This window comes from Cynoglossus semilaevis, chromosome 17, assembly GCF_000523025.1.
Source record: "Cynoglossus semilaevis isolate Cse_v1.0 chromosome 17, Cse_v1.0, whole genome shotgun sequence".
Classification (NCBI taxonomy): domain Eukaryota; kingdom Metazoa; phylum Chordata; class Actinopteri; order Pleuronectiformes; family Cynoglossidae; genus Cynoglossus; species Cynoglossus semilaevis.
The window spans coordinates 8160503-8173887 of record NC_024323.1 but is presented as its reverse complement, the minus strand read 5'-3'; the positions used below and the strand labels follow the sequence as shown (position 1 = coordinate 8173887).

The following is a 13385-nucleotide window of genomic DNA, read 5'->3' as shown; positions in this document are numbered from 1 at the left end:
AGTGAAAAGTGAGAGTGAAATGAAGTTACGTCTCAAGACGCTGAAAAAAAAAAAAAAAAAAGAAAGAAAATGGAGATTGAGAGGGAAGCTTAGGAGACGACACATGCCGCCCTTCTCTTCAATCCAGTTTTTTAAAAATCTGTTAAATATCAAATAATTGACAGCCTGGCAGAGCGGCAAATATAAATAACAAAGACCGACAGAAGAATAAAGCCGTCAGGAGAATTAAAGTAACCTCAAAGCCGTGGAAATGAGGTCAAGCCATGAAGATGAAAACAAAGTTGTTCCATACGCTTAATGTAATGTGGAGAATGAGTATAAACATGAGGATAAACATGTCTTTACCTTGTGACTTTTCCTAATTAAATAACATTTTTGATACAGGAAAAGACGATACAAGACAATTAGGGCCTCGGGAATTTTTAGTTTTCCATATTCAGGCACATTCCATTCGACAAATAAATAGAAGCTCTAAATTAAAAGTGATGCAGATTATTTTTAAATTATTAAATGTTTTAAAAAAAAGTATTAAAAAGCATTGTTATCCTCAGGGGCCCGTTGCCCTTAACTAATACCACAAAGTTCATTTTTCTAGCACAGCACGGCAGACGTGCCACTTCCTTCTGGTTTCTAATGTGTTTACAGCTTGTGTTACAGGTTTCACGGTTTAAATAAAGATATTTTACACCAATTATCAGGACATCACAAGTTCACTGTCCCTAAATATTTGTGAGCATTACATGTAACAGTGAGAAGGTGATTCCACTGAGAAGACAACACAGTGTAGGAGGCAGTGAGAGGCACATTCTAGTTGCTGGGTTTCACTCTTCCCAACCAGTGCATGTTTGCCCCAGATATTCCACATCATTATTCCTCTTCCTGCATGACTCTATTTCTTAATTTGGTTTTCACCGTGAGCTCTGCCTCCCGCCCCCCTCCCTCTCGCTAAAATCCTGGGCATCCGAGGACAACGTCATGCGAAGTCAATCCGACTCAAAGTGTCTAAATTCTTTTTTTAAGCTGGAGCTGGGGAGAATTAAAGTGACTTCAAAGGAGTGTCACAAAAACAGGCAGCTGCCGCGGCTCCGTGTGATTCTACCCTCCTACGCTGGCACGTCCACAGACGTTTGTGTACGCAGACACACAACAGCACACATGGTCTGGCTGTCACACTCACATGACGGCGTGCAAAAACATTCAGAGTGAGTAAGGTTTAAAAAGAAAAAGAATGTTTCCATCTCCTAATCACTGCGCACCACTCTCACTCACTCCCAACAGTCTCGTCACTCTGCTATTAGCTTGAAGGGCGAGCAGCTATCAGATCAGAACACAGCAGACTAGAGTGGGAAAATGTCTCCGGAACAAAATGATTGTCTTGATTTGTCGTGTGAAATGAAGCTAGAGTATCATTTCTGGAGCTGCGGCATTGGCAGTGACAAGTCAGACACTTGAGAGGAGGAAGAAATGGTTGATTTCTGGAAGGGAAGACTTCACTTTTTAACATGCTGGAGATGGAGCTCTGTGCAGTAACTTGAAATGACATTATAAATGTGTGAAAGAAACCATATCAGGTCACAATGTGTCAGAAGAAAAGATCATAAAAGACTGGAAGGACTGGGACACGAGTGGACACACGGCTCACAGTGTCCCGAGTCCTTTCAAAGCACTTCCTGCTACAGGATCCAACAAAATTCAATTATTAACAAACTATCTATGCCAGGGGTCTCAAACCCCTGGCCCGGGGCCCACTTCTGGCCCCCAAAAAAACCTAGCATGTGGTCAATGACTAAATGTCAAAATTTAAGATTTTTGCTCTTCAAAAAAAAAAAAAAAAATCACTGATGTGGCATCAATGGAATGATGGAAGCAGCAGTGGCCCTCAACTAAGTCTGAGACCCCTGTACTGTTTCTGTTACAGTCAAAGAGAACATGTTTGTCGTAACTTCCTGACTGGAATATCACAGTTCTGCTGTACCACCCTGTAGGGTTCCGTTGTTGGCCCTGACGGTCTTTCTGGAACAATACATTTTCTGATTTACGAGCCAAAAGCTGAAACCTCAAACCTGGTGAAATACATTTTCTGATTTATGAGCCAAAAGCTGAAACCTCAAACCTGGCTACCTTTATTTCCCTGTCGTGAAAAGTGGAAATAATTTACTATTATCATGAAAAGTCCGTTTATTGTGGTAAACACTGTGTTGGAAGTGAAAATATATTAGTGTTTAATAACCAAACAAAATGAATTGCTGATGACCTTCTTCACAGTGGCTGTTTACTAAACACAGGCGTAACTAATAACACTGATAATAGCTCTATTCAATCTACACATGCCAGTGCCATTATCCCTGTATTGTGTTTTGTCTCAGGACACACCTAAGAGGAACAGTTTAGTTATTTAAGTTACACCTGTGCTCCTCTGGGAATCAGGACTCGAATGTCTGTTCTGAGAAAACTCTCATCGTAAATGTAATTATCTGTAATGAAAGGCTTCGCAAATTCATTAATCAAAATGAATGGCATTCTTATGAAAGAAATATTTAATAATAATAAAAAAGAGCCAGTTTGATAGTCAATCTGTAGACATACATATAAATGTTGTCATCTCTACAACATCCAAGTTGTAGTTACAGCTAAAAAGATTTTATATTAAGAATGTTTTTATTTTTAATCTGGATTATTCTGGACTGGCTTGGACCGCTGCCAGATACCAAAGCTAACATTAGCGGTGGTATCTGGACTTAGCATCGCATCAATACTACAGTGATTAGAAAACTACTTTGTTGTATATTTGCACACAGCCATTTTAATGTTGTGAAATGTTTCTTTTAAAAAATGTTCCTTATTGGCAATCATACATTAAGTGCATTACTGCCACCTACTGGGCTGGAGTTCGTAATTTGAGAGTAACACCTTGACAAAACCTGCTGTTATTTCTCTTTTTGTACCAGCACGAAACAGGAAAGAAATTTTTTGGTCATTTTAAGAACGGCAATTTATATATCGAAACAGGAAAGAAATTGTCATTTTAAGAACGGCAATTTATATATTGAATAATCACGGTTAATCAGCATTTAATTAATTGGCAGTCCTGGTCTTTAACCACACAGTCTATGAATCAGTTCTGTTGTCAGCAAGATACAACTTTGCCAAAATCCAGGGTGTGATGTGGTGACAAACAGAACGTCTTCACCCATGGAAAGGGACGCTCCGACAGCTGAAACATTAGACTGGTGACAGCACACGCTGATTACTCTACCTGTGATCAGGTGTTGACAACAACAACATCAATAAAGCAATACGTTGTAACACAAATTCTGAGAAGTGTGTGTTAAGATGAAAGGAAATTATTTAAAGAATCACAGACACACACCGCAGCTCCGTGGAACACTGGGTAAGAACAAAAGGCTCACTTGACAATTTAAGGTCTCTGGGACCAAACATTTGAAAAACAACACACACACACACACACACACACAGGGACAATCAATGTCCATGCTGCACTGACTGTCCGCCTTTGTCTCGTCATCACAAATCCTCTTATCTCAGACTTCAGTCTGTCATCACCCTCTTCATTTGACTCACTCTAATCATACACCAAAGATTGAAAGGCTTTGAAAAAAAAAAAAAAAAAAGAGAGCGAAGTTATTTAGTCCATCACGGCCCAGAAGAAAGACCCTCACAGGGCTGCTGAGTTGTCAAACGCTGTTTGAAGTCCACGTCATATGTGCGTGTGTTCTTTGCAGAATACAAACAAAAAACATTAATATTCAGGTAAACATCACCTAAGAAGTGTTCTTCGGGAGAGCTCGGAGTAAAAAAAAAAATCGCATCGCTCGCAATCTTTTGTGTACCAATAACATCAATAAGGTTAAGCCGCAAAGTAAATATCAGTGTGATAGATTTCGTTTTGGAAACACTTGGTGTACATGTGTGCACACTGCAACCTACAGTGGGCAGTATTTAGCAAACAGAACAACACAGCACCTCCTGCAGGCAGACATGATTTATCAGCAAAATATGTCATCACCGTGGACTGATGGCAAAATATATGGATGCAGGTTAATGCTACTGTAATCTGATGAAGTTGTACTGAGTCACAGAGGTACGTCCAGGGAATCACAGCTACAGATAAGAAAATGATCCCCACGTCGTTACTGCTTTTTATTTATTACAGTCTCAGAGTGGTTCATCGTTTACTGTTTTTAATTTTAAATTATTATTATTATTATTATAGACAATCTGCATCCTATTTCCACATTTTACTTTTGCAGATAGTAGGTCAACACTTCAAGTATTCGAGTATTGAGAAAAGAGGGAGCATGAACATATGAGCACATATGTATTTTGAAAGTAATCCACTAAAACAATTAAGATGTGTATGAGTATCTCGGTAAACCATTTATATTTCAAGATTAAAGGGATTCCAAACTCTGTTTCATTAAATTAGGCCTGGCTTAGACTGAACTCCTGTCCAGGACACGTGTGTCAGGTGGTGGGGAACGTCTCCACCGGGGGCGCAGTGACAGTGTCTCCTCTAACAGACAGTCCAGCTGAATGAGTACACTGTCCCTGTTCAAGGCGGTCCTGGTCTCCTCCGGTCCAGTCGCTACGACTCGTTGCCTCTGCTGCTCAAACACAAGGCAGGAGTCAGGAATGCTATTTATTTCTGTGCCACCACATCAAGGAGAATGAGTGTCTCTTACTCATCCTGAGTGTGTGTGTGTGTGACTGACATCCAGTGTTCCTTCATCCAAACTCCTTGCTGTTACTGTTACTGTCCTTCCAGTGATTCCAGGAAGACAAACCAAAAGCGCAAAAAAAAAAAAAAAACAACAAAAAATAACCAAAAAAACCCAAAAACCTCCTGATATAATACGAGCTTTGTGTTCCTTTTCCAGGAAAACATATCTGCTGCCTATTACTGACATGTCAATAAATGATAATATAACTGTCTGCGCAGAATGTTTTTGTTCAAGGCTCTGGAAAAAAACACAAGGACGTCCAAAATCACAGGAAATTGAAGACAAGACGCTGCAGCGTGAGCTGGAAAGCAAATATTCCGCTTGGATCTTGACAGTAAATTGACTTTGTCACAGAGAGGATGTCAGTGAAGGGCCTTCCTTGCTGTGGGTGAGTGCTAATGTGACGGGGGAGAGTTCTCAAGGGGTAAACAACCTTGGTTGTGCAAAAGTGTTAAATAATAAGTGAACGTGTTGAATTTAAATCATCTCCTCTTCATAAACGCTGCGTCAACTTCTAGACATTTTAATAGCACGTCACTGAACGCAACCTGTGTAGGAAGTCAAGCTTTTCCACATTAACGTCAGTTTATTTTAAAATCCTATAAGCCTGTCCTTGGTATTTTCCAGAGAAAGGGAAAGAAGTGGATTTTTTTGTCATGTTTACATCTGATACACCAGAAAAAAAATCTCCTTTTAAATCACATGAGCAAACAGGATGAGATGATATAAGTTGGGTTTTTGTCACAATCATTAAAAAAATCATTAATAGAAGATTTTTTTATAGGAAATTCAGGAAAGTCAACAAACACTGTGATACAAACGGAGGTTTTGGTATTTCGTAGGATATAATGATATAAACGGAGGTTTTGGTATTTCGTAGGATCGTCCAGTAGTTTCATAAATGACCAAAGATCACGGAGGGGAAAAACATTCACGTGTGTCAAAAATAATGTTGCATTTGACCAAAAATGTTTTAAAAGTAAATCATTGTTGCTCAAACGAGACTTTACCGCACTGTGGCAGTAAAAACGTACGACATGAACAGCGGTTGATATTAGAGCAAGGCGCCGTCTCTGCGGAGAACTTAGCGGGAAACAAAATTATTTCAACAATAAATACAAATCCACCTGATTTCAATAAGATGACGAGGACGAATCCATTTGTGATAAAAGGCTCAGACACATCTCCAGGCTGAGTGGGGGGGTGGATTTAGCAAATGGTTTCCCACAGAGATGCCGGGCTCGACCAGACGGCGGAAACTGAACCGAGGGCACGAGCTCACGACCTGCTGCTGTTTTAGCTAAATGGAAACTGAGTTTCTTCTTATTGTCAGAGATGTCAAGACACGAACCTCATGCACGAATGTGGTTGTTTAAGCTGTTTGAAGAAATGGCCACCATTTCCCAGTCATAACAGAAGGATACCTGCGGTGAAAGGGCAACGCCACGCAGACTCAGGCGGCGCTGAAAGCCGCTTGACGCTGGTCTGCGACCGTAAATTGTAAAGCGAAAAAATATTCAGCCCAGGATTTTGGAATTAAAACAGTTTGTTTACTGTAACTTTTTTCATTGTTATATTTGTTTAATATTTGGAACTTGTTTTTGAAAAACAGTAAAAGGCTCTTGATTTATGATTTAACTTTTTTTAAATGGAAGGAAAAAATGTCACAAACAGTAATTCTTAAAAATAAAAAAAAATTTTAAAAAATGCTCATAACCCGCTGCGAAACATCAGTGGGACAAAATACGACAGGGTTCGTCGCGGTAGAGTCAGCATGTGTGTGCAAACATGGATCAGTGAAGACCCCCTACCTGGGCATCGCGCTTCTTCCACTCCTGGGTGTGCTGCTGGTGCTGCTGTAAGGCGGCCCTGGCCTCCCTCTGCAGGCTGCTCACCTCCCGCTGCTGATCCTGGACCAGGCGGTCCTTCTCCATGCTGTGCTGCTGCTGTAGCCGCGTCCTCTCTTGCTCATTCTGCGCGCTCTGCTCAGCCATCTGATTGGACAAGCACGCAAGGAGAGACTTCATCAGCCAACACAAACTCGGAGCAAACCCCTGTCGTCATGACAACTTGTCCATCCACCAATCCATCCGTCCTTTCAGCATCCTTCATCCCGATGGCGCTCCCTCACCTCAAACGCCCGTCTGTCCAAACGGTTTGGGAAAAATTGGTGGAGGACAAAACACGAGAAAAGTTTCTCTGCTGCCCCCACGGACAACACGATGGTATGTGTTTACATCCGACTCTCCACCACTCCCCCACCCTCCCACCTCTGCTGCCAATTCCATGGACTGTCCCTCAATCTCCTGTTCCTCTCTCTCTTTTTAAGTCTCCCCCCCGACAACTATTACGAAATCGGCGTATAAAAGAGTTTGGACTAGGCTTGCAAGCTGGCAGGGGTTAGCCATCTGGCAGTAATCGCTACCCACTGCCCCATGCTATGCGTCTGACAGCATGCGAAAATCGGCTTAGGCAGGGAATTCGAAAACGGTTATGAAGTGAATCAAATAAAAACCAAAAGTGTCATAAGGACACAATGTAAAGCCATTCGTTTCCCAAGTTTAACAGTATTTTATGACTCTTAGAGCGCTCGCTGATAGATCTGTGCGACTGACAGAGTATGACTTGGTCAGAATATAAGTTTTTTTTTAAAAGCAAAATACTTAGAGTCGGTGAAGATTTTCTTCGACTGCTCACAATACAGTAAAGGGAAATGAAACACATCAATGGGATTCAAACCTCCAAATTTTTCAGGGCTTAATCATCCTGTCAGCCAAAACAAGTCCCAGTGTTGCCGTGAGCGGAGTCACCTGCTGAGAGGTGAGCATAGGCAAACGCAGCTCCCAGCCCCAAACCCAAAGCCTTTCCAATGCCTCGTCCCATTCCCACTCCCCCATGGCGGGAGGACCAGTGACCCCCAAAACCGTCCCGCCGAGCAGCTCCAGCCGCAGCCCTGAAAGGACAGCAGGAGCCTGGGGCTCATTTGCCTCCCCGCTTTGAAGCTAATCCCCTGCACATTGTGCTTGACGGCACCCTACCTGGCCTGCCAGAGGAGCGGAGAAGCAGCCTCTATGCCCACTGCCCGGGCCATCCCAGGCCCAGTCTTCAGGATATTGCATGCTATTCAGAGCAGGTGATGAATGAGCGTCTATCTACAGGACACCGGATTCTGTCCCCAACGCAAGAACGAAGGCCACAATAGACACTTCTGTTTGGCTGCAAAGAAATTCCCCTTCGGCTTTTAAGAATCGTTCTTCCAAAGGTCTAAACAGAGGCACAAACACCAACACAAAAACGAACGTATCGCTCCACCTAAAGGTACCTCATGCACATGGCATTTGTTGATGCAACGTGGAACAGGACAAGTTCTTTTAGAAATATCTGGTGTAGAAGTCCACATGACATAACACAGAGCTACTGTCCACACTAACGTTGTCTAGATCGTAGTGAAATCCACAGTGAGTTCTTGCAGAGTTGGATTTCACTCAAGTTTCACTGATAAGATCGCAACTGCCCGTCAAACTCCCCAGCAGGAGAAAAAAAAAACCAAAAACGTGGGGTGACATCCTGGCTGTCTGTCCGCTCCAGTTCAGGATCTGAGTCAAAGGGCATTTTGATGGAAGGAGGTGATCTGAGGTGAAACGAGGCCGAGAAAAATGTACAAGAGAGATCCACTGTGAGAAAAACAGAAACGGCGAAAAACAAGCCGAGGCGATGACAGTAGGCAAACACAGCAAGACGCCTGGTTGTGACATCATGTCGTGCAGTGGAGGATGCTGGGTGCTGCGGTTCTTAAAGGGGCCGGTATGGGGTTTATAGAGAAAACCTGAGTGGATTATAGCATATCGTGATGCCACAGTGGCTCGGGTGTGAGTGCACAGCACGACTCCTGTCACCATGGTCTGACAAGCAGAGTTTGTGTGTGGACGGTGGACATTTACTCTGAACAGTGAGGTAATGGACTTGGTTCAGCCTCGGGGGGATATTTGAAATGATAGAGAACAAGGGGAGAGGAGGAGGGTGACGAGGAGTGAGGAGAACAGAAGGGAACACAGGACCTGTCTGGTCTCAGCAGGAGAGGCTGCGGCCATTTGTGTTCTTTCTGCGAGGGTGAAGTGTTCAGGAGAAAGCGACTGAGCGGCGCAGAGCGCTCCACGAGGGCGGGTGAACTTGGAAAACACAAAACACTGTCAAAAAAGTATGCAAAAAAAAAAAACTCTGGTGCAAGTAGAACTCAGACAGATCTGAACCGCATGCAGGAATTTTCTAGAAACAGACCGAGTTTTTAGAACCATGCTTTTGTAATTTGCACAAAGCAGCCTTTGATACCTTTACAGAAATGCAGTACCCATAGTGCACCACAGTTATTGATGCATCTTCCACCACCACCCCTCCATCACATACTGTTATATGTTTCACTTTCACTCCTGTTAATTGTTATTGCTAGCTGCCAATTTATTGTTATCGTTAATTATTTAATGCTGATTCATTTACAAGGGTTATTTTAATACATAATAATCACTAACTTTTATTTATTTATTCATGTTTACTCTGTCCTTCCCATGTGTCTGTTAATTATTTAATGCTGATTCATTTAAAAGGGTTATTTTAATACATAAAAATCACTAACTTTTTTTTATTTATTTATGTTTACTCTGTCCTTCCCATGTGTCTCTGCTGGAATTAATAAAGTCTAATCCTATTTTATTTTATTATAATGTTACTTAGTGTCAACAACTTTCCTTCTATTATGGTTTAAAAACAAAGTTCTTATTGTCAGTGTAAATACTGTATCTCGTCCGTGAGTGAAACAGCCAACTGTCTGACTTGAAGAACAGTACTACTGACCTTTCCCCTTAACTCTCAAGGTCATTCCTCTGCACCAGCCTCTTGGCCCTACTGCGTCAACGTCAAAAAGCGGGGCTTTGTTAGGCAACAATGACGTCCCGCTGACCCACAGGGCAGCTGGAAAACAACTCCACCATGCAGTCTGCCTCTTTAAAGTCTCACTGAATCTGCCCTTGAGGGGGCAGTTCTTTTGTGAGCATCTGAATCCCTCTGACACAAATCCCCTCGGCGCGGAGGCATTACGCACACGAGCATGTAAGAAACGCTCCAGACGGAACTAAGGCTAGTGATGGAGCTCAGAGCCAGTCTACATGCGACATAACAACAGCTCTTCTCACAGTAGCCACAGTGTAATGTGAATACTGAGATGCAGTTATTCTCTTCTGTATTTACCTCCAACTGAACTGTATGTCATCACAGCTCAAATCAGCACCGTTTTCAAAGACAGACTCGCTTGGATTTTTTGTCAGCAGCATCCTGATCGGCTGCTTCTCTGTTGTCTTCAGTTGTCAACTACACCGCCCCCCCCCACTCTTAATACAGCGGGTAGTTAAATTCCTCACTGTCACTGTAAAATGCTATACAATGAAATTCACTTTGACAGCCATCATTTCCACAGCAGCATATGTAAATACGTAAAAGAAGAAAAGAAGCATTTATGAATAAGCAGCGTCGTAAATGACAACAGTCGCAACATTAAACTTGTGAGGAGCTGCTGTGTATCTGATTTATATATGTTATGTTATGATAACAACTGTCAGATACCGCATATTGTTTCAGCAAGATTTGATATACTAGTTATATACATATATATTTATATATATATCCATGTATACATATTTCTATATATAAACATATATATATTTCATAGTTTTACAAATCAAATCACATCTAAATGATAAAACAACAAACAAAAAGTTTACTTTATGTTTACTAATATAATTCCATAAAGGTGTATTTTTCTTTAGCGTAATCACATATGAAATCTTCCTTTAAGTTCCTTGGCAGTTTACACCATCAACTGAATGAACTACAGTCGTTTCAACCTTCTTCAGATTCTCATCATGATATTCAATTATTATTGATTAACTATAAATTAAACTGAAGGTGTTTTTCTAGGTTTGTCATATATAAAAAAACAAAGCAGGTGAATGAAAAGTGAAGCGAATCAGTGACAAAAATGTGATTTTTCACTTTTTCACTTTTTCCAACCGCAAACACTAGTCTTTAAGCCTTTACTTGCCACAATCTACAGCCAATTACATGCAGTGTAAACTCCCTGCGGCCTGGACATGAGTGCTGGTATGCTTATTAAAAGACAGGCAGAGGGTTAGTTTGTTCATTTAAAATCAACCTTGTTACAAACTAAAAAAGGTGAGGAGAGTTCTTTAAACCTGTGAAACCTCTCTGTGCGCTGTCGTCGAGGCACTGGGAGATGCATTTGTTTGTGAGATTTAAATAATTCAAAATCACTTCATATTCCACTGCAGTTCAGGTATACACTGCATATGTGGACGGAGATTCTATTCGAGCAAACAATCATTTGCTATGCAGAGCATCATTTCCTATTCTGCATATCACTTAATTATACATTTGGAATTCCAGTTTTTAATTGAAACTATTTTTTAATTAGTCCTTTGGTATTACATTTTCTGCTCCCTACTAATTGTCTTATGTCTTTGTTTTAACTCAGTGGTTTTCAAAGTGGGGGGCAGGGCACTATATATATAATATTTACTGTATTTGTCCCACAGGGGCAAATCAGATTTCAACAATATATATATATAAAACTACAAATGGTTTTATTTATATTTTGTAGGAATTCCTGAGTTTCTGAATGATCAGTTAAAGTATCAGCTGTGGCTGCATTGACGTCTGGTTGTATATAGAACAGGTTTAATTGAATCATATACACTATTAGAAATGTGTTCCTTACAGAAAAACAGATTTCAATTAGATAAGAAAAAATTGATTCTATTCTCCTCATTGAAAAGAGGAGTGATAAGATGGAGTGATACAGTGACCCCACATCTGCTGTGCAGATTGCATTTGTGCAACTGGAAATATTTGAGATGTTTATTGAGCTGCAATTTCAGCTTAATCTAAAGCGTGTCCCGTATCAGGAGGAATTAATCAGGCAGAACAGATGGGGACGAATAACAAGACAACTCCACATGGATGTGGGTCCCCTCGGCTCCAGCAGGCCTGGTGTTCGCAGACAGGAGAAAGATAACAATGTGATGGCGATGATAGAAACATGAGCAGAATCCTTCCCCCTGGATCCAGCGGCAGCACTGAACTAACACGACTGTTTACACGAGCAGGTACAGGCAGAGAGGCACGGTGGAGACAGGAGGACAGGAAGTAACAAACTCATACACACCTGCTGTTCGTATTTGTGTCGGAGTGCATCAAGTTGCTCCGAGAACTCTTTTGCTTGGTTCTCTCTGAGAGACCTGGAGCAAATCACGTCTTTCTCCACTTTCTCCATCTGAAGGCAGGACATGATGAAAACAAAACATATTAGATATGAACTAGGTCTGTCAAAAAGTGCGACAATTGATTAAATATAAAGACAGAATGACACTTATTTTATATCCAATAAATACACCGCCCATCTTATTGTTGCTCTAACACAGTTGTTACACACATTGGCATTTATACACACTGTGGGGAAGTTACCGTTTCACCACTTTGAGCTTAAATGACCATCTTGACACACAGCATGTGTTTGTGGAGACTATATGTCAACCATATAGAAAATTGCGTTCCAAACCCACCGACAAGAGGCACAGAAAAAACTTAGAACACAAAACTTTATGAAGCTACATTTTGATTGGTTGATCCTTTTTGAATATTTTTCTTAATAATTCCATAATTTATAAAAAAATCACATTTAAAGAATGTTAGCCAACATGCTGTAAACTTTACAACAAAGTCAGACAATTAGCACTGGGTCATTAGACCACTGAGTAATTAGACATTTGTAAATAAACATTAGCTTATAATCCTACAGGAGATAATATTAATGATTTAAAAAACGTCATCTTTAATACAGTTAAATCCACTAAGAACTGATGTGGTGCCTCTATTCCAGTGTGCTGGAACTAATGAATTGCCGCTGGGAGTGAATGCCGTCAACAGTGCACACGTGATCTTACGCTAATGATGCCGTGGTAACGCTAATCTACAATATCAAACTTTAATAATGAAATCTGCATTAAATATGCAGGAGCGGTTGTAATTTTCAGTGACATGAAGATAACTACGACTCAAGGACTCGTGACGACAGCAGATAAGACGGTCACGACCATCGGCCTGGTCCCGGGGCACCACCTTCCTGTTTTTCATTCGGGTGATGTCAATAAATGGCAGCAGATAGAAAAGGTAATTTACTGAAACTGAATCGGTGCTCTGCTCTGCAACACCCAGAATGTGTTCAGACTCACATTTGCCAGAGCCTCCTTTGAACCGTGTACGCCACAGAGATTTAATTCCGTATGGTGGGGCTGCTTTTTTTTTTCTCCCCTCACCAAAATAGGGCAAAGTCTTTCCTTTTAAGTGCAGTGTAAAAGTAGGATGTTGATTTTAAAATGAGGCAAAGACAGACGGAGGAAAGGAGTGATGCAGATAATCCATGTAGATACAGGACCGTCCGAAGACAGGGAGGGAGATGATGGGAGAAGGAATGAAAGGATGGGAGAAGAAAAAGGGGAGAGTAAAAGCTTCTTTTGAAGTACTTTCTGTAACATTAAAGCGTTCGTGGGATGACGTGATGGAGCGTTGCACGAGTGT

The 13385-nt window shown here is 41.2% G+C and overlaps 1 protein-coding gene across 4 annotated transcripts in view; it reads right to left on the bottom strand.

Annotated features, from left to right (window-relative positions):
- The window catches only part of cep112 (centrosomal protein 112), a 79520-nt gene that overhangs the window by 33257 nt on the left and 32878 nt on the right, over positions 1-13385 (bottom strand). For all 4 annotated transcript variants that reach the window (XR_003052436.1, XM_025064579.1, XM_025064578.1 and 1 more), the window contains exons 19-20: positions 11974-12081; positions 6554-6736 (exon numbers count right to left, since the gene is read on the bottom strand). Coding sequence is in view for 3 of the 4 variants with exons in the window: in XM_025064579.1 (XP_024920347.1) it covers positions 6554-6736; positions 11974-12081 (291 nt within the window). In the remaining variant the exon portion in view is untranslated. The remainder of the gene's footprint in view (positions 1-6553; positions 6737-11973; positions 12082-13385) is intronic.